At 33.9% G+C, this 26,385-nt stretch overlaps 1 protein-coding gene across 4 annotated transcripts in view; it reads right to left on the bottom strand.

The window, feature by feature from the left end:
* The window catches only part of PPP2R3B (protein phosphatase 2 regulatory subunit B''beta), a 109,844-nt gene that overhangs the window by 5,606 nt on the left and 77,853 nt on the right, over nucleotides 1-26,385 (bottom strand). For 2 of the 4 annotated variants that reach the window (XM_051984614.1, XM_051984617.1), the window contains exons 9-12: nucleotides 23,419-23,508; nucleotides 23,136-23,311; nucleotides 17,787-17,905; nucleotides 17,603-17,709 (exon numbers count right to left, since the gene is read on the bottom strand). In XM_051984614.1, the coding sequence (XP_051840574.1) occupies nucleotides 17,603-17,709; nucleotides 17,787-17,905; nucleotides 23,136-23,311; nucleotides 23,419-23,508 (492 nt within the window). Of the gene's footprint in view, nucleotides 1-12,374; nucleotides 13,905-15,839; nucleotides 15,899-17,602; nucleotides 17,710-17,786; nucleotides 17,906-23,135; nucleotides 23,312-23,418; nucleotides 23,509-26,385 lie in introns of those variants that run through there. The other 2 variants (XM_051984616.1, XM_051984615.1) reach the window with 2 other exon arrangements.

Genomic DNA, 26,385 nt, shown 5'->3' with positions numbered 1-26,385 from the left:
GACCTAAGAGTCAAGTAGGCCTGGGTTCAAAGCCTTCCTCAGACACTTTGACTAGCTATGTGAACCTGTGCAAAATCATTGAAATGTCTTCCTGAGTTTATCAAGTTTCTTTATCATATGAGATGTTTTAATAAGTGCCATATAAAAGCTAGCAATTGCTATTATTTATGCAATTCTTTAATTTTCAGCTTCAAACTTTCTTCCTTAGCTATATTTCTCCTTAATGACCTTCTAATCAGGATTCATTTATTTCTTTGGAGATTCAGTACAAAGGGGAAGGCAAGAATTTACTAAGCACTTACTTACAGGGTCCTCAAACTTTTTAAACAGAGGGCCAGTTCACTGTCCCTCCGACTGTTGGAGGGCCAGACTGTAGTAAAAACAACTTTGTTTTGTGGGCTTTTAAATAAAAAAACTTCATAGCTCTGAGTGAGGAGGATAAACATCCTCAGCTGCTGCATCTGGCCTGCGGGCCGTAGTTTAAGGACCCCTGACTTACTATGTGCCAAGCACTGTGCCATCCTCTTTACAACTATTTCATTTGATCTTCTAACAACTCTGGAAGGTAGGTGCTATCATTACTATTTTAAAGGTGATAAAATCAAGGCAGAGATTGTGTGACTTGCCCAAAGACAACCAATAAGTGCCAGAGGTTGAATTGGTTTAGGTCTTTCTGATTTTAGGCCCAGCATTTTTTCTACTGTGCCTCCTAGATGCCCCAGACCTCTCCTAAAGATGGTGATAGCAAGATTTATCATCCTATTCTCCAAACCAGTTTTGAAAAATATCATACACAACAAGACAAAAATCCTAAACACAAATTTCACTTCTTTTTTTTTAAGTGATAACCATGTTTTAGTTGTTTCTTCAGGAAGTTTATTTGGTTGTTAATTGTACTTAATTACAGAGAACTTAAAACATAGTTTACAGTTTTTCAAGCACTCCTATATTTCATTGTCAGTTTTTTTTTTTTTTTATAAATTATTAGGATTAGACTTAGTACATATATAATTTGATTATGAAATAGATGACTTGTAATATGACTATTTGCTATTTTAGATAAAGATGTACTATTCAAATACAGGTCCTAAAATAAGATCTTTTTGAAAGGCACAATTATTTATTGAAAATAATTATATCTGTTAGCTTATAAAACAGGCATTTTTAGTAGGAACATTTAAAAAAATTTTTTTCATTAAAAAATGTTGCTTTTCAATTTGTCATTGTGTGGTTTTTTTTCACTTAGTTGTCATTTTCTTTCTAATAGTATAATTACAGGCTATACTTGGCTTTTGTGCAAGCCAACATTGGGGAACAAGGGGAACATGTATACACATGTGACATATATGATGCAACATGACAGAGAATGAATTTAACGTCCACTTCTCACATATAGTGGCTGTCAATGACTTAGGTAAATAGCTTAAGCTTTTAGTACCCCAGACAACTCTTTTTCAGAGCAGCTAGTAAATCAGAGGTCCATGGGAAAAAATGTTTTCAATAAGCATTAATTAAAGTATTTATATGTGCCAAATAGGAATTGTGGGAGGCACTGGAGATAAAAGTCCCAAATTTATAAAGTAATATGTATATGCCAAAGGATGCACAGATGATCAGAATAAACCAATGTCCTCATAAGAACACATTTATTAAGTCTTCATTTATCAATCAGAAGCATTTATTTTGCAAATGCCACCCTGATAAAGGCAGGTAAAAGCAATTTTTAGCAGGACAGTTGAAAAGGTCATCTAGCACCAAAGTATCAGGAAGAATGTTCTCATGGCAATCATAAAACTTTGTCCATAGGAATTTGGCTGTTTTATAGTCTAAAAATAAAATGTCAGTTATCAGCAATGTTATCCAATTATATCCCAAAGGGATTTAGTTCACAGTACTGAATACACAGGGTTAAAAAATGCTGCTGTCTTTTTTTTTTTTTTTAAACTGCAGACACTGCCTAGGCAGATGTGTTTCAGCTAAGTAAAATACTTTTAAGAGTATTTAAAGCTATGACTACAATTCAGTCTTTTCATCTTTGCTGCCATTAAAGAATTAGGAAAAAAGTGTTAATGGAAACATGTGCTAATTTCTGAAAATAACAAAAGGAAGATTAACAGCAATACTATACACTCAGAGAATACTTCCAACTTATGACAGTGGAATGAAGTAAAGATATGTAGAAAATTTTCTCTAATATGCTCTAAGAGAAGTTTCCAAATTAAAAAAAAATATGTAATTACAATGTAAAAAAGTATGATTTTTAAAAATAATATAAAGATTTTTGAAGGAAGGGATATTTCATTTCTGTCTTGGTGCTTCTAGTGCTAAACTCTATCATATATATATATATGGCAGGTGTGTAACAAATACTCAGTAATTATATATTAAATTAAAGTTAATTATTAAATTAAAGTTGGACATACAAAGTTGACAGCTAGGCACAGTACAGCCAAGGTGAAGGCAACCTACAACAGGAATCTCTACTTTCTTTCCTCTCACTCTTTATTAAGCCCTTATATAATCTGGCTTCTGACATTATCCCACAGAAACTGCTTTCTCTAAATTTACCAGTGATATCTTAATTGTCAAATCCATTGGCATTTTCTTCCCAACACTTTGATACTGCTGATTAAGCTCTTCTCTTTTCCTGATACTCTAATATTATTTGGCCGATTTTTCTGCATTTCCTTTGCTGGAATTCTCTTCCAAATCCCACCCTCTGTTTATAGGTGTCCCACAGGGTTTTTGTCTTGGCGCCCTCTTCTCTCTCTCTAGTCCTTCATTTCACAGTCACATCAGCTTCTACGAATTTCATTACTATCTATACTGATGATATAAATCTACCTATACTGTCCCAGTCTGCTGACCTTGGATACTGCATCCCAACTGCCTTTCAGACATCTTGAACTGGATGTCCAAAACTGAACTCATTATCTCTCTAAAGCACCTCCCTCTCTGTCCCCATTCCCTATCACTGTGGAGAGCATTACCACCCTCCCAGTCCCTCAGGCTCACAATCTAGGAGTCCTACTGGATTCCTCACCATTTCTCACTCTTCACCTCCAGTCTTTTGCAAAGGTCTGTCAATTTCACCTTGGCAGCTTCTATCCAATGGGGTCCCTTCTCTCTGACGCTGTCAGCACCCTGACCTGAACTTTGTGGAATGTTTTTACCTACCCTAATCCAGCTTCCATTCAGCCATCAAAATGATTTTCCCAAAGAGGAAGTCTGATCATGCTACACCTCCTTACAACACCCCCAACAACCACACCAAGTTTCAGCGGCTCTTTATTGTCTCCAGGACCAAGTAGAAAATCCCTTTTGATGTTAAAGCCTTTTACAACCTAGTCCCCTCATCCCTTCCCAGCTTGTAACTATGGTGCCATTTACTCTTTGGTCTAGAGACACTGGTCTCCTGGATGCTCTTGTTCCATGAACAACACTCTCTTTTAGCTTTGAGCTTTTTCTTTGTCCCCCATTCCTAGAATGTTCTCTCCCCTCATCTCTAGATATTGGCTTCCTTGGTTTCCTTTAAGCCCTAACTAAATTCCTTTCTTTTATTAGGAAGCCTTTCCCGACCTCACATAAAGCAAATCCCCTTTTATTTATCTTGGGGATAAAGCTTGTTTGTATATGTTGTTTGTTGCCTCAGATATTAGACTGTGAACTCCTTGAGGGTAGAAATCCTCAGTGCTTAGCACAGGCCCTTAGCATCACCAGGTGCTTAAAAAATGTTTATTAAAGGAATGACTGAAGGCAGCCAAATCATGCTGATTTTCCTGTTAACCCTATATTTCAATAGATGACTGCAGCTGTGTCTTCATTTAATATCTCAGATCAGTTTGATGTTATACTGCATCAATCTAATCTCTCTTCTGAGAAGGCAAACTGGTACACTATTAATAAATATTCTGTAGAGGGCAGAAACTTTGAAAAGGTGTATTTAAATCTAGGACAGCAGGGTGTTTATAGTTAAGTACCTACTCAATGTGAGATAATAGTTCTCTAAGCACATAATGTAATGTAATGATGTAATCAAGCTAGTTGACATATACTTAGGGTAATATGATGATGTAATGTTCTACAGTTGTGCATGTTCAGTGTGAGGTAGTGATGTAATCCTACTGGAGTAATTAAGGGAGCCTCAGACTCAAACTCTCTCAGCCACAGACACAAGGGAAGATGCCAGATTCCAGACTCCATCTTTGACCAGTCACATGGCCCTTCTGCCTCCTTCACTCCTCCAATAAGACTAAGGACTCGGGCTAATTCCGAGATCCTACAGACAGCTAGCCTGGACTTTACAATATTCCACTCAGTGCCATAAACCATGAAACCTACTTACCAACTAACTCTCACTGCCATCGTTGAAGGGAGATATTACAGAGAAAGGACCCATGTTACTTATCACACAGCAGCATGATTACCCACTGCCACCATCACACAGAGTGAGGCTGCTTCCTACACCGCCAGTTCTCCTAGCCCTCACTGCCATCATCTGAGGAAGCAACTTCAGTGAAAAGGCCATCTCTGTCCACGAACTGATACTGGGCAGACAATCCTGCCTAGCGAAGCAGCAGGGCCCAAGGAAAGAGAGGCAGCATGTCTCCTCTCACCAGGTAACAGACAGCTCAGGACTCCTACCCAAGAGACTTTCAAATAGCAATTCTTCTATTACTACTTGAATAGAATTCTATTCTAACCAGTGTCCACAGTTATCATCCTGGGAAAAAATCACAATGGAGATGCACCTTGGAAACTGCTCCCACAGGTACTTGTGCCACATTTATGGTATACTCAGAAAAGCAGTTCCTTTTACCAGAATCCTTGGCGCTAGCAACTGGTTCAACATCAGAAATTGATATTTTTAACAATAAAAATGACATCAAATATCAACTGCATTGCTGCTGAACCTTAAGGACTAGGGGACCTTTCTGATTTATAGCTGAAGCCTTTCATGTGTTATCTTCCAGGTTGGAATGTAAGCTCCTTAAGAGGAAGGCTGTACTTTTTTTTTTGTAATCCCAGCATTTAGCACTGTGCTTTGTCCACAGTAAGTGCTTAGTAAAGGTTACATTCATTCACTTATGTTGAGAGATTTCTTTTGGAAAATAATATAATAATTGCATACATATTCTATTTTCTCAAAAGAATAGGTAGAGTTAATTTTTTAAAAGGTTAAAGATTTGCTTCTCAGGAGCCACAATTCTATGGCAAATGACTTTTTTGTTCACTTAAAAAAAACCTATTAGTTGTGCACAAATAAATATAAATATGATCATATAAAATCTTGAAAGATAAATTTTCCACTTTCTTCATATAGGTAAGATTCAGAAATTACAAAATTCAGAAATTACATTCTCCAAACTTTGCTCAGTTAAGATTGTCTTTAAAAAAATATCATATAATGAAAAGATTTATTATACTTGTACCATTATAGGTATTCCCTTGGTAAAACTACAAAAGAGGTAATCAACTGGGTGTTTTATTTCCTTTGTCTGGATTAAAATGCATTAATGCAGGCATTTTTCCTTTGGGGAACTGAAATCAAATGAGGCCAACTCTGCTCAAATATTTTCACATTTATTTTCACTCTCTGATGGAATGAATGATAATAGGTCCTGTATCTTTTAGGCTACCTTAAGTGAACAACAGTTGTTCAGAAATTAGATTGCATATATAAGCTAAACAGATGAGGAAAGTAGAAAGTCGAAAAGAATAAATAGAGAACTATTTTCCTCCTGAATGGATGAAAAAAAGTTATTGTGAGGATATGGGGTTATCTCACTGGCATCTTCAATGACACTTTTTTTTCTCTTCTGCAAACTGCAGACAAAAGAAAATAAGAGTTCTTCTGGTAGGAAGGATAAGTCTTTCCTTTGATTAGTTCAAAGTGCTAAAGGTGAAGGCTCAAAAGTTCTATTCTGTGGAGATAGCCTAAAGCTAAGCACAAACCACCAAATGGATTCTCCTTAAGCTTAAATTAAAATTCAATGTGAGCTGATAAAAGAAAAATGAAAGAATAGTGAGAAATAACAAATTGTAATTTTATTTTATTAAAAGTTATTCTGGTGGACCTAAATGAAAACAAAAATTTTTTTTTTTGACCTAGAATTTTCAGAAGTACAGGTCTATGATTTTTACAGCACAGTAAGCTTGTGGCAGTGAGTAAATTGTAAGAACAGTATTTTAAGAGGAAAAAAGTACTGAAAAGGCACTATCAAATTTATGAAGTAACAGCAAATGTCACAGCCATAAAAGATATAGCAGAAGAACAATACTTTGGTCAAAATATTTCTAAGATTAAAAGAAGTTATAGTAATTGCCTAAATTGTTTTTTTGATGCATGGCATAGTGAAACGATAAAGGCTTTAGAATTTAATACATCAATTTTAACTACACTTTCATGGTAGGATAAACTGGAAATCACTGACATGGAGAAAAATGGGGATGAGTATAGTAATCTAAGAAGCACTTCCTTGGTATTCTGAATTGGTAGGGAGAAACTTTATGATGATTCACCCATTAGTTCCAGCTATTTCTAATTTCAATTACTTAAAATACTTGTTTGATGAACTATATGGTCAAAAGAAACAAACACATGCTCATCAGACAGATTTATGTAATGCAGCTGACTCATTAAACTAGTATATCACATAGAATCTACACTAAGGTGTTGACTTTACATTATTAATCATTTTATGATCTCACCTTATTTAATTTAGGGATGATTTCCTTTCACATATCCATTCCTTTTCATTTTCTCTAGCACATTATCTCTATCATCCTTACTTTATTTTAAATTTCCCTATTAGTATCTTTCCCTACTGCTTAAGAAGCATACTTAAGTCTTCCCTAGCTGAGGCAAACTAAGAAAGTCACCTTCAACTTTCTCTTATTAATCTGTTCTATTCTCTACAACTGACTTCCAACAAATCAATTAAAGTGATTTTCTTCCTCTCCAACAATGATTTTTTAAATAAGTTTTTATTGTTCTTATGTCAATATGATTATTACACAAGTGTCCTTCCACTTTCCCCTCCTAGTCATCCATTATATATGATAAATAGTATTTTTTTAAGAGGAAAAAAAATCAATTGATTAATATACTGAACTTCCCACCTTTCCAAAAGGGTGAAAAGGGGGAGTAAACAATTTCTTCATTTGATTTTTTTCTGATCTTAATAATTTTGTTATATTTACTTTTCATCTTTTGGTGTGTCGTTCTATTTACTATATAGTTTTCTGTTTTCTCTATGTAATTTCTGTCTTTTCTTGGATCTCTCACAACTTAGTAGATACATTCCAAAACATGCAGGTATCACAATTTGTTTAGCCATTCTCTAATCAATCAGTATCTACTTTGTTTCCAATTCTAAGCTATATCAACAAAAGTGCTACTATATAATATTTTAGAATATATGGAGACTTTCTTTTTATGAATAGCTTCCTTAGAGTATAAACCTCATAATGAAATCTCTGGGTATAAATATTTAATTTACTTTGCTTGAATAATTCCAAATTGCTTTCCAAAATGATTGTACCATTTCATAGCTACAATGAGTTAGTATGCCTATCATTCTACAACTCCTCCAAATTGACTACTGCCAATTTTTCCCTCGTTTTTGACAATAAGTAAGGTATAAAATTAAACATCAGGGCTGTTTTGACTTGCAATTCTCTTATTATCAATGACTGAGGGCATTTCTTTTATGTGGTTATGAATACTATTTTCCAGTTCTTAGAGAAGTGTTCATTCATATCCTATGATCATTTATCTCCTAGAAAATGGCTTTTTGTCATGTACTTATTGTTTACACACACACACACACACACACATACATGAATTGTGTGTGTGTGTGTGTGTATAGTATATATAAACACTATATAATTCCCCTTTCTTCCATCAATACTAAAACTTCATCAGGAAAATCTGATATCAAGACTTTTCCCTCCATTAATTGTTTCCCTTTTTATCCTATGTATGTTTTGTCTGCAGAAGCTTTTCAGTTTTAAGTAATTAAAATTATTTATTTTTGCTGAGGCAAGTGGGGTTAAGTGCCCAGGGTCACACATGTAGAAAGTGTTAAGTATCTGAGATCAAATTTGAACTCAAGTCCTCCTGACTTCAGGGCTGGTGCTCTAGATCCTATGTGCCACCTAGCTGCCCCCTAAAATTATAACTGCCTCAGTATCTATTTTGATTAAAATTATATCTCGTACCCACAACTATGAAAGGTCAAGGATCTGTTTCTTTCTCTTTCACACACATACACACACATACACACACACATATATACATACATACATACACACAGAGTGATCTTTAGTACTAAGGTTGCATGCTTCCTTCACTCCTATATTGTTGTTTTTTTTTTGAAAGTTTTATTGTATCCCTGTTGAATACAATGCTGACTTTTGATTTTAGATAGATGCTTATGATATTTTAAAAGCATCCCTCTAAACCTATATTTTCCCTATTTATTTTTATTTGTTAATTCATGTTTTTATTATGTATTTTTTATTCATTTATTTTTCTTTTTTAAAAATTTATTTACTATTTTTCCAGCTTAAAATATATATATATATATATATATTTTTTTTGCTCAGGCAATTGGGATTAAGTGACTTGCCCAGGGTCACACAGCTAGGAAGTGTTAAGTATCTGAGTCTAGATTTGAACTCAGGTCCTCCAGACTTCAGAGCTGGTGCCAGCTAAATATAAACTAAATATATAAAATAATTTGTTTTTAAAACTTTAAGTTCCAGATTCTTTCCCTTCCTCCCTAATTCCACTCCATTTCACATTAAGAATGAAAGCAACTCAGTTGCTATATATGTGTAGTCATGCAAAAAAATTTCTATCACAGTCATACTGTGAAAGAAAACAGACAAAAAAACCTCAAGAAAAATAAAGAAAAACAAATTTAAAAGTATGCTTCAATCTGCATTCAAACACTATCAGTTCTTTCTTAGGTGTGGATATAAGCCTATACTTTGTAGGATTTAAAAAGCAAATGTACTTTGCTGTGATATTTTCCACTTCTATTAAAATGATCATATGGTTTCAGATGCTTTGGTTTTTAATATTATTATATTAATTTTTCCTAATATTGCAATATTTTTGCTTCCCTGATATAAATCTCACTTGGTCATCATGAATGACTGCCTGGATAAATTGCTATAATCTGTTTTCAATAATTTAAAATTTTTAAGTCAATGTTTATAATTGGTACTGGCCTATAATTTTCTTTTCATGTTTTATCTTTCCCTAGTTTAGGTATTGGGGCTAAATTGAATCATAAAAAAATTCTGATAGGATGTTCTCTTTTTCAGTGTTTGAGAACTTCCTAAGTACTAGTACTTTTAAGAATTTTATGGACTTTTTCTGTGAACTTATTAAGATAGGGAGTTTTTTCTTTGGTAATTCCTTTACAGGCAGATACTTTCTTTTCTGAGATTTGGTTAAGATCTTTAAATAGTTAATAGTTTGGGTAGTTTGTATTTTTTTAAGGCATTCCTCTGTTTCTTAGATGTTCTCAGTTTTGTTAGCATATAACTTGTATGCTGATTATTTTTCTTTATGCTTTGTTATTCATCTTGCTAATGTGCTATTTTATTCAATTTTTTGCTCTAAAATTAAATTAGCCTTTAAATTAGTCCTTTAAAAAAAAACATCTTTTAAGTTTATTATTTTTATGGGGGTTTATGATTCCAATTTATTTGTTTCCCCTCTCAGTTTTAATATCCTCTTTTGTGCTTATTTCAGGTTTGATGGTGTTCTCATTTTTAGAAATGTATATTAAGCTTATTGTCTTTTGCTATTTTATTAATGTTTGTAAGGCTGCAATTCGCCCCCACCTCCTTCTTAGGACTGCTTTAGCTGCATCCAAAAATATGTTGTTTCATCACTTTCCTTTTACATTGTTGTTAAATGTTTCCATGATTTGTTTTTTTTTTTTTTTTTTTTTTTGACCTAAGCAATACTTGAGATCTCATTGTAAAGTCTCCATTTGGATCTGTATCTTCTTTGTTTATGGTCCTAGAACCAATTCCTATTTATACTACATTATGGTCTGTGAAGGATGTATTAATTATTTCTGCCATTTCATTTTTTCACAAGTTTGATGTGTATGTTTGCTATTTCGTTTACAACATTCTGTAAGTGTTTTAATCTTACTTTCTCCAACAATTTTTTCAGTTTTACAGATCCAAAACTGAGAGAGGGATAATGAAGCTTCTTATCACTACTGTTTTACTGCCTATCTTCTTTCCTTTCTCAGATATTTCCTTTATCATTGCTAAGGATTTTAGAGCACACTGCGAGATCTGGATTCAGGAGGACCTGAGTTCAAATTTGGTCTAAGACACTTATCAGCTGTGTAAACCTGGGCAAATCACTTGACCTTGTTTGCCTCAGTTCCCTCATCTGTAAAATGAGCTAAAGTAGGAAATGACAAACTACTCCAATATTTTTGCCAAGAAAACCTCAATTAGGGTCATGAAGAGTCAGATGTGACTAAAATGACTGTACAACTAAAAGGGTTTTTTTTACTGATACTAGATTGTTATTTATAGTTCTTTTATCCTTTTTTATTTTTTGAATGTTTTGTTTTTGCTTTGTCAGACAGTATGATTGTAACTCTTGCTTTTTTGAATTTATTTCATGTATAGTAATTTTTTCTCCATCCCTTTGTTTCATTTTGTGCATATCTTTTGTTTCTGAAATGTTTTTCATGTAAGCAAAAGATTGTAGGGACTTTGTTTTCCCATACAGTCTGTCACCTTTCTTCCCCCAAAAAGATTTTTCTCACCTTCTTCATTATCTATCCTGTTTACTCTAGATACTTATTTTCTGATTCATGACCTCTATAATTATCTGGGCTCTCTTTTCTTTTCCTGTATTTTTCATGTAATCAAAATTTCTGAGGTATCCATTCTAGGCATTCCCTTCTAGGTGGTTTCTGCCACTGCCTTGTAGAGTTTGCCCAGTAGATTCCTCTTCTGGACTTCCAGAAAAAGGTCAATCTCTCTATGTGCCAGCAAAAACTCTCTGCCCAATGATAGCTTCCTCCCTCAATCCTGAATTATGCAGCCTACCACTGATCTTGCTTACATTTGCCTCAAAATCTCTTTGAGTTCATGTTTTCCTACCCTCCCAGGTGCCAACTGCCCCCAGGAATTTTAATTCTCCACCATACTGAAGTAAAACAAGTAGAATTTTCAAGCACCCAAATCTCTAGGCCACACCCAGTGCTAGGCCTCTATCTCCCTTCACAATATCATGCCTCTTTACCTAGAGGAGTAGTCATCAAAGAAAATCCCTCCCACTATCAAAGCCAGGCCTCCTCCTATCTGTCTCTCTCTTAGTGGCCTATTCCCCTATAGATTCTTTTGTTTCTGAAACCACAAGGTTTCATCTTTGCCTCACTTGATTTGGTTTAGGCACTTCATCCATTCCTTTCTAGCCCTTGGCCTCTCTCTTCTTTGTGAACCCTCCCAAAATACAACATAATCCCCCACACAAAAAAACTGATTCACCTGTAGATAGGATATTTTCAAGTACTGTCCATAATGTCCTGGGTTTGCCTCTACACATTTATCTCCACTGGACTTCTGCCTTCACCCTTGTCTTCTTGTATAAATTTAGAAAGTTTATTACCAGCTGCTACTCTATTACTGTTCTTGGCTGCTATACTTATTTATTCACTCTTTCATTTTTGTTGTTTGGGGTATTCTGGATATAAACAATCTCTTTAAACATAGTTTTCTTTAAAAGTGTTTCAAATGTATCTTTTTATTGATTGTCTACCTTTTTTCATTTATGATCAAGCTCAGATTTGCAAGGGATATCACCTGGGGCTGCATCCTAAATTCCATTGCTCTTCCTCCACAGTCTATTCATTCCTGCACCTTTTTACTGGGTGCAAATGGTTTGTGTCATTTAAATTTCCTTTCCTAGATCTTTGAAAATCTTTCTCCCATTTGCTTGAACTTCTTTTCTGTACTGAACTGTTAAATTTTAACCACCTTATGTCTTGAATTTTGGGAATTTTTTTTTCTGAAGTTTATCTGAATTCTTTTAAATGATATTTTATAGTCTATGTTTAAAAAGTTCTGGTATTCATTTCCTGAATAATATGTTAAGATTTTTTTGTCCTAACATATTATTCTTCTCAAAGACCTATGATCCTTATGTTGTCTCTACACAACCTGTCTTTGAGGTAAATATCCTTTGCTTGTAGCATGAGCCTATTTTCTTTTAATGTCTTTTGTCTTGTGTCCTTGTGTAAATTTGCATTCCCATTCTATTGTTCTCTTTTTTGTTTCTTTGGTGAGCTTTGTCATTGCAGATTCTAATTTTTCTATTATGCTTTTTTTTTTTTTTTTTTTTTTTTTTTTTTTACTATGCCACCCATATATTTTACTCTGGCCTGGCCAGACTTCTTCAGCCTGGAATTGAGTATCTTTATATATGGAAAGGACCGAGTACAAGATTGTAAGCCCATTTGGATCTTTGGGTCTGTTAGTGCAGCCTCAATGCTAATAGTAAAGTAAGTGGGGGAGGGGTGCTGAGTGAGTTCAAGGTCAGTGAGTGTGAGTTCATAAGTTTTTGTGTCTTCAAAAACATTATTTTGGATTCTAGGTGTCCTAGGCAATGAAGAATGCTGAAGTTGCTTTATTTTTGGTACATAATTTCTGTTTTGGAGAGGTCATACATATTAGGAAAAAATATCTAGTTCTAAATCTTGTTGCTCATGTGACTGGGAAATCTCCCAGTGATATCTTATTGGCACAATCTAATGGCCTCTCCTCAATTCTCATTCTTCTTAACTTCTTTCTAGAATGTGATACTAGTGACCAGTTCTTCCTTTTGGACATTTAGGTTTTCAGAACATTGTTCTCCTATATCTTCTACCTGCCCAACTATTCTTCGTTCTCCTTTGCTTGGTTCACTGTCCATATCATACTCAGAAATGTGAATATACAACTAAGACTGTCCTGTGCCTTTTTATTTTTCTTCACTATTCATCTGGTTACCTCACAAGTTTCCATGAGTTCAGTTTACATCTCTTGCAAATTACTGCAAGATCTATAACTCAGCGATAGTGTCTCTTTCCTTAGCTCTAGTGTCAAGTTGAGAAGCATTTATAATTATCTATTATGTGCCAAGAACTGTGGTAGGGATAAAAGAAAGGCAAAAAAATAATAACAACTCCCCAAACTTAGCAATAAAACAGTTCCTAATGTCAAGGAACTCACAATTTAGAAGGAGATAAGAAGCAAACAATTATTCACAAAACAATATGCAAAATAAACCGGGGAAAACATCAACAGAAGAGAGCCATTAGCAAGCATAGCATTAAGAAGGATCAGAGAAGGCTTCTTGTGGTTTTTTTATTTGGGACTTGAAGGAAGCTAAGGAAAGCAAGAGATGAGGAGGAAGAGAATTCCATGGGAGCTGGCCACTGAAAATGCAGTCAGAAAATGTGTCTCGTATGAGATATAGCAAGAAGTCAGGGTCATTGGATCAGAGTATAGTCAGGACTGGACATTTCAAACTGGTCATCAAACTATCTCAGACTCAGTGGATACACTAGTATTTTTTCAGTCATTCACATTCACAACCTTGGATTCTGTAATGCCGGAGAAACTGAGGCAGGAGAGATATCAGAGAGTTTTTAATATTTTATTAATGGGAGAGTAAAATTGACTGGACAGGACTCTTGTCTCAAATTATCCAGTCAGACAGAGATAAGGATATACTGAGACCAAGGAATCCATGTTGGTCCCAGGGCTGGAGGAGACTGTCATCTCAAAGAATCCAGCGTCCAGCATACAGCCGCCAGCCATCAGCCTCCAGCCATGAATGGAGGAACCCCAACTTCTTAAATACCTTTTCTCTAAACAAAGGAAGGGGTAAGAAGCTGTCAGGATGGGGGAGGCCATAAATCCTAAAAAAAAAAACAAACCTAGAGACAGGATGTCTGAATACACAGAGATATCTTGGAATATTTTAGAGGGATATTGTAAATTCTTGAGGACAGAAAAGAGTCAGGAGGTCTACTCTCTTGTTTATCTTGCTAACAATTTATAACCTTAGGTCCTCAGTCAGACCGGGGGTGGGTGGATGGGTGTTTACAACTTAGGGGATTGACACAGAACAGTTAAAGAAACTGAGACAAGGGAAACTAGTGCAAGGAAACTGAGTCAAGACAGTTAAAGAGAACTGTGGCATAACAACTCTAGAGAACCTCCTTCAAATCCAATCAGTTTCCCATCTTATTTCCATTACTATGTTTTAACTATCCTAGTTTAGGTCCTTATGCCTTTTTGGCTTATATTATACATTAGCTTAATTGCTATCTATACCATAAGTTTTTCCTTACTCTAATGCATACAACCTCTTAAGTGAGTTCTCTAAAGTATAGGTTTATTTTCTCCAATTCCCTAATTCAATGTACTCCAGTAATTACTTATAACCTCCAAGATCAAATATAAATTCTGTTTGAAATTTGAAATTCCTTACAAACTGGTCCTTACAATCTTTACATTCATCTTATACAGTATTCTTCTTAATGCATTCCATTATCATAACATCTTTTGAAAAAAGATGTTGAAATACTAAATGCATATTTAAAACTGTTTTATCTGTTTCTTTAAAAATCTCCAAGGAGGAAAATAAAGATATGTTCCTTTGTTAGAAGAGGATTATGACTCAAAACCTGCATTTTCCTTCCAAAAAATGATTTTTTTAATGTTAAGGATATTGTCAGGAATAATTGCTTTCCCATAACAAATTTATATGAAGATGAAACTCACTCTTTCCCAGAATATAATGATAATTTAAAAAAAACACAAATATACACAAGTACAAAAATCCAGTAAATGATTATTACATAATCTGTATCAATATGCTTCATTATTCTCAATTGTGATTTTAAAGTTTAGGTATATTTTATTCCTGTTAGGGATAAATATGGTTTACCCGAGATCAGAATAACGAATCATTACTGTCTTATGACAAAATAATTGATCGATCTCTCTCTCGATCTCTCTCTTTCTCTCTCTCTCATCTCTTTCTGTCTCTCTGTCTCTTCTCTCTCTCTCTTCTGTCTCTTTCACTATCATCTCTCTCTCTCTTTATCTCTCATATTCTATCTTAAATGCAACTAGGATCAAGGAGTTTTGATATAAAATAGCTATTGTACAGCCAGGGAACCAAATGGATACTTTTTATATAAAGGATTATTCATTATGGATAACTTGTTACAGCCAGATTGGCAATGTTGTACTAATGACATTTTTTTCTAGTCTGTGGGATTATTTTTATTATAGATAGTAATTATATAGAGATTTGAACCTGTAATTATTCTCCCCTTATAAGACTCTAATTCTTGAATGGAATCTCATCAACATTGTTGATAGCTTCAATGAGACATGACAAAGATGCATATTTATCAATTTGAAATATGATCACAGTAAAACACTTTAAACAAACTGACGACTGTAGTTTTATTTTGGAAAAGAAAACCTGCTTTAAACAAGATAGGTTCTAAGATTTTTCTGGTTTGAGGTGAGAGATAAAATTACATAGCAAAAAAAAAATTAAAATAATTGAAGACTTCACAGAGAAACTATCCATATAAAGCTTTTAGAAGATGTGGTTAGGATTATTTGCTGTATATTCCACAGAGTGGAAAGTTAGTGATCCAGAGATAATGTTTTAATAGTGGACATTAAAAGTTATCATTTCTGGATTCAGGACAATATAATATTTCAGATAACATGCAGACCTAAATCAATAAATTTTTCTTTGCCAGAACGCATACCCTTACCTGAGTAATTCCTTACTCTAGACCTTTGTGCAGGCTAGTAGTCAGAGAAGTCAGAATCCCTACAATAGTTACAGAAGGAAGGTCAGTGTTTTGCTACTTTAGTGCATTACTCTTAAGATAATTCAAAAAAACTTTTAATACTGAATATGTATTTATCCTTAATTTTTAAAAATGGAGGTGGTAGATATGAACACAACTTTTAACTCTTAAAATTCCTAAATACTAATATACATGTAGGAGTAGAAGGCGGCTTTAGATTGTACTTAACCCTTCCCCACCCACAACTATTCCCTACATACAATGAGCCTGGGTTTTTTTTTTCCCACCTGTACAATGTACTACAGAGAAGGCTAGTCCTCTTAGGGCAAACCTGCAAGTTACTTTAATAAATGTTCTTCTGTTCACCATTCCTACTTTGGCACAATGATGGAGAAAGATTGATATATTATTAGTTTGCTTTTTTTCCTAAATGATATAAATCAGTCCATAACAGAGCTGGGAGGAAGACTGGAAAAGATTCAGTCTGCTCACACAAAGGTAACTGCTCTAAAGATATGGACTTTAGGAAAATATCAAAGATGACAGCCTGAGAAAAACTATTTTCAATGAGAGGTCAATATTTGGTACAGAAGAAAATATAAAAACCTCCAAAAACAATTTCCATATGATAGTATATGAACATACTATTTTTGTTAGATCAAGTATACATAAACTGTAGAAATCATATATTTTAGATTCAAATCGGAAGATACAATAAATTCACTGATGATTTGAGTACTGCTCCAAGTGGCAAAAATAAAACCTCATGCTCTAGAGATTGAAATACTTCCATTTTTCCTTTTTATTTTCTTAAAGATCAGTACTTCATAAGCACTATAGACTTATCAATCATAAAAGTGCTTAATAAAAAGTATCAATCAGAGGAATGAATGATCTTGGATGGCAGTTGGAAGAAAATTTATCACAGGGATTCCCTGAAGTACAGATGGCTGTCTATTAAGAAGTTACATTCAACAAAAGTGTTGATTCTTTTTAAAAAAAATTATTTTAGTTTGGCATTCATTACCTATAGTTGAGCTTATCAATTTTGTTTCATGTAGATCAGAGCATACTAATTTTACATGCATCAATTAGCAAAATAGCTAGAATAATTGAAACTGAGCTGGGTCAAGGAAGAAAAGAAGACAGCATAGAATGTTAAAAAGCAGTAAATTGGTCTTTCTAAAAACAGTTTCCTAGGAGAACAACATCAAGTGCTAAAATGTTTTCTCCTATTCCCTATCAACTTCATATATTGGATATACAGGCATGAAAATACATATATACACATAAGCAGGTGTTCTGCTAGTCACTTCTTGTAAAGGCTTAGCAACATAAAGTGATGAAAATATAGCTAAAATTAGCTTACTAATCATAACATTTTCTGAATAACAAGGGTAGTTAGTTGAGTTCCTGTATATTTAAGATAAGGGAACTGGGAAGGATGAAAATAATGAATTGGTTAAAATGAAATGTCACCTGAAGCTCAGCAAAATATTACAGACTACAATTTTAATTAAAGAGGCATTAAAAGGTTTTATTATCTTAAAACATTCAACTTGAACACAAGAAAATTTAGAAAAATAGCTTAATCCAAATGGTACTTAACTTTTTAAGTTCACTTGCTTTACATATTTTATGCTACCTTCATTTTAATATAACTCCTGCAGAAATACATTTTTCAACTTTAATTCTATTAAAATTCCTTACGACATTGTTCTTACCCATCATTCCATTGGTCACCAGCTGCTTCTTCAGCCACTAGAATATCATATTCTTCAGCAGCATATTTCTCCCAGTCAGAGAGCTCTTGGCCTTCACTTTCAGCATCCTAAATAGCACAGACAATTTTAGTATGATACAGACATTTATAAATATGTAACATAACACAGTCTCCATAGCACTTACCCTAATTACAGAAATCTGATCTTTCTGTTCGTGGTCAAGATATTTCTCAATGTTGAAAAATGTATCGAAAAAAACATTTGCTAATTTACATTTCTTTAAATCATGGAGAGTTATCTTTCCTGTAGGAATTTTGAAGAGAGAGGAGAAAAAGATATTTATTTATGGTTTAAACATAGTTATTTATTTTACACATACTATCACAAAGAGAACTTCATGCATTTTTCTGCAGAGCAAGACCTAAACTTTTATTTTTTAATATTTCAAGAAAAAACTAAATATTACAATTAAATTATATTTAAATCAATTATTGATAAACTTTCTAATAAGGAAATTTCCTTTTAAATGCTTATTTTAAATGTTTATTTAAAAGCTAATCTGCTTTAAGATCTGCAAAGTACACACACTAATTCTCACAACTCTCTAAGGCCCATACTACCAGTATTACCATTATTTTATAGATAAGGATATTGAGATTCAGACAATTTAAGCAAGTTACTCATGGTTACACAGCTAAGATCACTTGTATGACCTGAGATGAAAATCTCCTAACTTCAAATTCTGACCTCTATTAAATACATGAAATCCATATAATTGAAAGGGGGGAAAAAAAGACTCTTAATGTTTTTAGCACAGTTCTAATATGTAGTTAAGGTATGTTTTTCAAACAGATGGCCACCTCAAAGCCAGAAATACTTAGGTTTCACTCCTTCCTCTACCATATAAAAGTTATAAGACTGGAAATGTTACAACCTTTCAGTGCTCTACAAAAAATTTTAAAGCTATAAATTATAGAAAAGATGCTGACCCGCATTACTGGAGTTTTCTCATGTAGCAAAATCTTCTATCAATGAAATTATAGGTTATATCTATGACCACTCTTTTACAAAAATTTATCTAATTCAGTTCTAGAACAATCTCACGATCAATCTGTAGCATTTGCCCATCTACCTACCCATCAATTTTAAGGTACTAGAACTGAGCAAGTTCCTTTTAAGTAATATAACTTCATATCTATTGTTTTTTGCACATGGTTAGTCAATCTTATTCTGCTATGGATTTAACAAAAGTAGACTTATAACAATTTAGACGTTCTTGTAATCGGTATAATGCCATATACTTTTCCAAACAAGAAAAATTTAGAGAACCTAAGAACAATAGGGATCTTTTTCATTTCCATTTAAGTTGTATCAACTCTTAGAAAATGTTGTTTGTATCTATTTTATCTACTTTCCCTTCTAAAATTTTATTATCTGATTAATACTGAGGAGATAATCAAACAGTTAAATTATATTAGAGAGAAAATAAGAGGTGCTCTTGAGCAACAGTATAGGAAGCCAGTACTTTCAGGATTACCCTTAGAATTCTGAAGGGACTAGTAGATAGATGCTCTCTGAGGAGGAGCAGCTAAATGGCACAGTGGATAAAATTTCAGACCTGAAATCGGGAAAAGCTGAATTCAAATCTAGCCTCAGACATTATCTGTGTGACTCTGGGCACAGTTTCCTCCTCTGTAAAAAGAGCCAGTGAAGGAAATAGCAAACCACTCCAGTATCTTTGCCAAGAAAACCCCAAATGGGGTCACAGATAGTCATATATAACAGAAATAAGTGAACAACAACAAAGCCCCTGGGGATCTTACATGGCAGCAGAGGCTGGGAGATTAAGGCCAGAGGCTGTTCTATTATATCAGTAACTCTATTTAAAAAAAAAAGAAAATGGCACACCTTTCCCTCTTCTCCTCCAACTAATACTGTAAAATATAAGCCACGATCAAATTAATTTTGCAATTCTTCTTATTGTCAATTTATTCTCCTATGCCCAAATTCACTATTCCTGATCAAAATGTGTCTCTGGCTATCAATCCCATATATATTTTACCCAATGAACTTAAAATTTGAAGACAGAGAATATCTTATGCTTTTCTATTTGTATCTCTAGCTCTCAGCATAGTACAGAGTAAGTGCTTAATAAATAGTAAAGTTCTCAGTAATTATTTTCTTTATCTGGTTTTCAACCTTACCACTGAACTAAAACTGTTCTCTTTCTAAAGTTACTAATGTTCATTTTTCTCCTTTTAAATTTTTTTCTTGAATTTTCAATGATTTATTTAGAGATTTTTACTTTCTTCCTTTATAGATATCTTCCAATTTTCTTTTCTTGGTTGACACTGGGCTTTCAATTTTTTTGGTTTAGCACTAGTCTAGTCCAACCAAATTTCTCAGATTGTTAGTGTTTTTCTCTTGAATCATATTTTTTTAAGGGCTAGTTTTGGACTCTTGTTCTTTGTTTACAGCAAAAAGTGCTGTTTTCTTTTTTTTTTTTGGGGGGGACAGCATTCATATATTTGAAGGCACATAAGTCTTCATATAGCAAAGATGGGGAAGTCTTATTTTGACCATGCCTTCATATTTTGATTAAACTATAACTTGATGTTTTAATAAGAACATGTTGAGCTTAAAATATAGGGACAATTTAGTGAATTATAGTTAGATAAGTTTACAACTTAATCTCCAACAAATATGGAATTAAAATAGAATGTAACAGTAAAAATTCTCCTTTTAGTAATGATGGTTACCACTAAGGGATCTGAAGCTGGGAGATGTCTACATTGTTTATTATGACAACTACATAATTCTCTCCACTAGGAGACCATTCCATTATGTGAGCATTTTCTTTTGTATTTTTAATGAATGAAGATCTTCATGTTCAGAATATCTTATCTGTTTCAACTGATAATGTCAATTTGCCAGATGAATGAACAGAAAAAGAAGTCCCATGTTCTTTATGCTTTAACAGATTTTAAGTATTCTTTGCATCTTCAAAACAAATTAGTCCATGTTCTCTTTCACTGATTAAGTGACAGCGGCAAAGAATTTTAGATAGTTTATTGTCTCTTATTTGAGTTCAGTGTATGGAGATTAGACCAACATGAAGGCTTTTAAAAATACATTTTACTGACATTTTTTGTTTTCACATCACCTAAATCACAATCACAGGGAGTACCCTGTATCCTACTCTCTCCTCAGATAGTCATCCCTTTAAAAAAAAAAAAAAAAGGTGAAAATGAAGAAGAAAAAAAAAGAGGGGAAAAAAATGAGCAAAACATGAACATATCTAAAAAAAATCTGATGTTGTATACTACATTCCATACCAATATGCCTTACTCTATGCAAAGGAGATTTGATCTATACATATGATTATTCAATTTTGATTGTTTTATGGTTACTGTATTATACTGTAGCTTTATCTTGCAGTTATTTTGTAGTATTTTTGTCTTTCTGGCTCTGCTTACTTTACTTTGCATCAGTTTATCTAACTCTATGCTTCTCTCTACGATCAAGATGCTTGTTGTTTCTCACAGTACAATAATATTCTTGTCAAATCTGACAGCAGTATCTTCTCTTTCTGGTTTTTTTGTAACACTGTTCTCTTATTAGATTTTCTTCTACTAGTCTAATCCCCTCTTCACTGTCTCCTTTGCTAGTTTATCTTCCATTAGCATACCTCCTAGATGCGGGTGTACCACAAAAAGTCTGTTTAGGAGCCTCTTATGTTCTCTCTTTCTCAACTCTTACTTGCTGACTTCATCAGTTCCCTTGAATTAAATTTTTATCCCTATGAGAATGACTGAGTACTCAGACCAACTTTTAGCCCAGAAAAATCTTTTGAAAAGACTGGCTGAGGCAAATAATTAAGAGAATGGGTCTGTCAGTAAAGAAGGGGAAACTAAGAAATATGAAGGCCTATTTCTGTTTCTGGTTTATTTTGAGATGACCAAGACTATTCGCTGAAGAGAATTTCTGAAAAGGTCTAATATTCCCCTTTTATTATTAAAAACTCTTGGGATTTAAATCACCCAGGCAACTAGGGGGAGCAGTAGAAAAAGCTCCAGATAAGAGTCAGAATATCTTCAGACCCTTATCAGCTGTATGATCCTGAACAAGTTACTCTGCTTCAGTTTCCATAACTGTGAAATGAAGGTAACAATATCTACCTCACAGGACCGTTATGAGAATTAAATGAGATTACATGTATAAAGTGCTTAACATAGGTCTAACATACATAGGTACTTAATACTTATTTCTTTCCTTCCTTCCTTCTCTTGTACATTTTCCAGTGATTATTAAAAACAGAGATAGATACCAGAAGTGTGATTTCACTGGTTTAGGGAATTACCAGGGTGAGGAAACCCTATCAGAAAAAATTCCTTAAAAACCCAAAGGATGACTGCATATTTAGTCCCAAGATAACAGACTGCTGAGAAATTAGAATAGTAAGACAAAACTATCAGTGTTTTTCAAATCTGTTTGAGAAAGGTTTATGTCATAAGACTATATTTAGTTTTTAACTATAAAAAATAACAAAGTTTGGCTACTTCTTTCTAAAACATATATATAAAGTAGTAGGAGGAAAGACTTTTCTTTCAAAGATGGCCTACCAATCTCTTAGTTACACCTTTCTCCTGTCTCAGTTTCTGAACTTTCTGGGTTCTTAGGAACAATGGTTATTTTAAATAGTTTCTTAAGTTTCAAATTATCAAGGTGCACCCCAAATTTTAATAAGACTTTTATCTGTCATGTCATCACTGTCATGTGTCAACTACAAGATTAAGAGACCAAAGGATCTTTAATGTTTAAATGTCTCCCAATGAGAGTTAGTCTTTTGCAGGAAAGAACAGCTGTTCATCTACCCCAGGCTTAAAATAGTCAACTGTGCTTATAAAAGCTCTCTTTCCTGAGTATTGTTCTGGAGCTATGGCATTTTCTATGAGGCTAGACTTGCTCATTTGTACCTCATAGGGCCATCTCCTTTAAGTACTCATGCCCATTTTCAAATTCCAAGGGTAACTTGTGATCTGTTATTTCCATGGCAGTGAATCAAAAAACAGTATCAAACAGATGCTAGGCATTAGGACTGGAGATGCAGACAGAATGAAAAGGTTCCTGCAATAGGAGCATTGATTTTCTTAGGAAAGAAAGCATTTACATGGATAAAGAAAGTATATACAAAACAGTAATAGGAAGGGGGATGATGGGAGGACAAGGAGAGAGAGTTGTTTTAAGGGTGGGAAAAGAATCAAGAATGGCTTCATGCAGATATATAGTATGCTACTATAAGTTGAATTTTGAAAGAAACAAGACACATTATGAAGTGGAAGTAAGGAGGAATAATATCACTGGTTATATAACTTATTTTAATTGGAGTTCTTATTTGAGTTCTTATCTATAATGCTTATGGACAAGTCATGAATTTATAAGTTTTCTGGAAATACTAAGGTGTTAACCTAGTCTATACCTGCCAAACAAAGGATGTGACAACTCTAAAATGAATGCAGAAAAACAGCGTTACCTTCACTTTGTGGTTTCACAAGATCTAACATCTGACAAAGACAATCTTCAAATGGTAGAGGTTCAATAGCCATATTATCCAGTTTTTGGCACTGTTCCTCATAGAAATATTCCAGCTCATACATTGATAATGTTCCATCTCCATCAAGATCCATGCAGCGGAACCAATATTCGATACTGAAATTATAGCTACGTTAATGGCAAAAAAGAAAATCTGGCCTTCCCCAAGCACTTACTCACATAATAAATCATAATGAATATCTTTCAAATATATCACACAATACCTGGTTGGGGTTTTTTTGTCTTCTTCTGATATCAAAAACCAGACAAAATCAGCATAGCTAATTTTCCCTTCTTTCTGTACTTTTCTGCCCCTGTAATTCAGTGAAATAATTAAGAAAAAGACAATAAAATGTGAGAAAAAACACTTAGCACTTCAAATAACATCAGCTAAAATGGTTAAGTAGTTCCCTTCCTGATATTCTATATTTTATAAAAAAATAAAAAAAATACAACCCTAAACCCTGGGTAAATGACAGGTTTTAGTGAACTAATTATGTGCCATACTCTCAAACACTGGAAAGTTTTCATTTCTCTTCCATATTATTCAAAGTAAAATTTAATACAGCTGACTATGTTGGGTTTGAATGCTTCAGTTTTTAACTGATTTAAACTACCCCAAATACAATTATATGTGTGTTTATTGTATGTGTATCTATTTCGCTATCTCCCCCCCCACACACACACATCCTAATAGTCTTGTAATTTAACAATCCCAACTTAAGCTAGACTTCTAATTTTTATATATGTGTTGGCTTTAACAATATGCAATTTTGCATGTTTTAAGTGGCAAACCACAAGATGAAATGATGAAGGTGAAGCAGTAAAAATCTAAGTTCAGGATACTTGGTAGTAACTAGATTTATTTATTACTTTAAAAATTTTATCCAATCTGAGATTCCATTTGCCAAAGGAGATCTTAAATAACTCCCAAAGGGCCATTTTTCTTTAAAGATTTGTCCTATTCTCTGTTTTTGCTGATCTGACTTTGCCTTTTCCTTGAGTTCTTGGTTCCTATTTTCATTTGCTTATACCCTGTGCAAGATGTACACTGGCTCTTATCACTCTGACTCCTTTGAAATAATAATGTAAAACATTCAAGCTTTGTTCAAATTTTTTTAAATGAAAAATTAAGAGGGTACAAATATATATAGACACTAAAAATACTATATCATTACTAGAAAGAACAAGACATTCTGTTTCCTGATATTTTTCTATTTATTTCTCTCTTCTACCACCTTTTTTCCTACCCCACCCCCAACAGAATACAGATGAAAAGTTAATTTGTATATGCAGTTCCAATTCTGTCTCTAAGCTTTGAGTCCTACATCTTCAGCTGCCTTTTAGAAATCTTGACCTGGATGTCCCAAACCTGAACTGATCATCTTAAGTCTCAAAACTTGGCCCTCTTTCTAAGTGCCCTACTACTGTTAATGATATTACTATCCTCCTCAATTACAACCAAAACCCCATTCATTTTTACTTTTTACTCTTTCCCTTTTCACAGCCAATCAACTGTCAAGTTCTATTAATTCTACTTTCACAACACTTTTTCCAAATGTCTCTTTCTATCCATTCACAAAGGTATACTACTTCTTCATCACATCCAACTTTGAAATTTTAATAGCCTCTAATACTTCTCTTCAATACATTCTTCACACAGCTGCCAAAATAATCCTTTTAATGCACATTGTTGCTGCTGTTGTCCAGACAGTAAGTCATGTCCATTTCTTTGTAATCCCATGGATCTTAGCACATTGTAATATTGTCCATGGGGTTTTCTTGGCAAATAATATGAAGGTGGTTTACCATTTCCTTCTCCAGTAGATTAAAGCACTTGCCTATGACTTGCCTAGGGTCACATAGCTAGTAAATGTCTGAAGGCAGATTTAAACTCAGGTCTTCCTACTGAGCCATCTAGCTGTCTCAATGCACATTATACCATATCATTCCCCTACTCAAAAATCTTTTGTGGTTCTCTATGGCCTTTAGTATAGGTATGTAAAATCGTCCCCACAGTATTTAAGACTTTCTATAATGTGATTCCAACCTACCTTTCCAACTAGTTTCACATTATACATATTCACAGATTTGAAATGCTGATTTCCTCCTTTTCCTGTCCTATCATCTATTTACTACAGCCCTGCAGGTCATCCTACTGGCTCCATCTTTGCCTGTTGGAATTATTCTCTTCCTTTAAGTGTTACCTCTTCCTACAGCTTGTCTTTGCTCTTTTCTTTTTCTTCTGAGGCAATTGGGGTTAAGTGACTTGCCCAGGGTCACACAATTAGGAAGTGTTCCGATTTAAGGCCAGATTTTAGGCCAGATTTGAACTCAGGTCCTCCTGATTTCAGGGCTGGTGCTCTATCCACTGTCCCACTTAGTTGCCCCTAGCTTGTCTTAATCAACAACTCAAAGCATTCTCTTCCTTTTTAAAATGACGTAAAACATTAGCTTGAATCTTTATTTGTCCATATCATGTTCTACCTCATATTATATATATTTGTTCAAGGACAGGGATCTTTTTATTTTTATATTCCTCATTGTTTACACTATAGAAGACAGTTAATATCAAAATGAATTTAGCTAGAAAACAGATAACTTCCACTTTAAAATATAGATTTTGTGCATTTGAATGTTAATCCTAATGAAGATTTCCAGGTAAGATGATGACTAACAGATCATCCATGTAAGCCCCAGTGAATATCTGAAAAGAATTCTATATAGACCAAGGATTTAAATTTAAAAAACAAAATACCTAAAAAACTAAGAAGAGTCAGAAGTAAATGCTTTCATCCAGAACTGAACAAAAAAGATGGCCAGAAGCTGGTGGAGGCATCTTACCATGGAATACAACACAAGTATAGGTAAATGTGGAAGCCCATGGGAGTGAGGAGGGGAATGGGGAGTTGTCCTAGGGAAGCCAGCTCAAACTCAGGTAAACCAGCTAGAAGTTGGTAGAGGCAGGAGAGGAGGTGCATTAGGGAGGCCAGTATAAACTCCCTCATACAAAAGGGAAAAACTTTGCCGAAGTAGTGGATGCCCTAAAAAATAGAATGAAGCAAACAGAACTCAATGACTTAATGAGACAACAAGAAATATTTGAACAAAGTCAAAATTAAAAATATATACATAAAGTATCTACTACTAAAAAAAAACTGGTCAGGAAAACAACCATGACCAAAAAAAAA

This window comes from Antechinus flavipes, chromosome 3 (assembly GCF_016432865.1).
Source record: "Antechinus flavipes isolate AdamAnt ecotype Samford, QLD, Australia chromosome 3, AdamAnt_v2, whole genome shotgun sequence".
NCBI classification, from domain to species: domain Eukaryota; kingdom Metazoa; phylum Chordata; class Mammalia; order Dasyuromorphia; family Dasyuridae; genus Antechinus; species Antechinus flavipes.
Note: the sequence above shows the minus strand (reverse complement) of the source record. Positions and strands in the feature narration are given on the sequence as shown.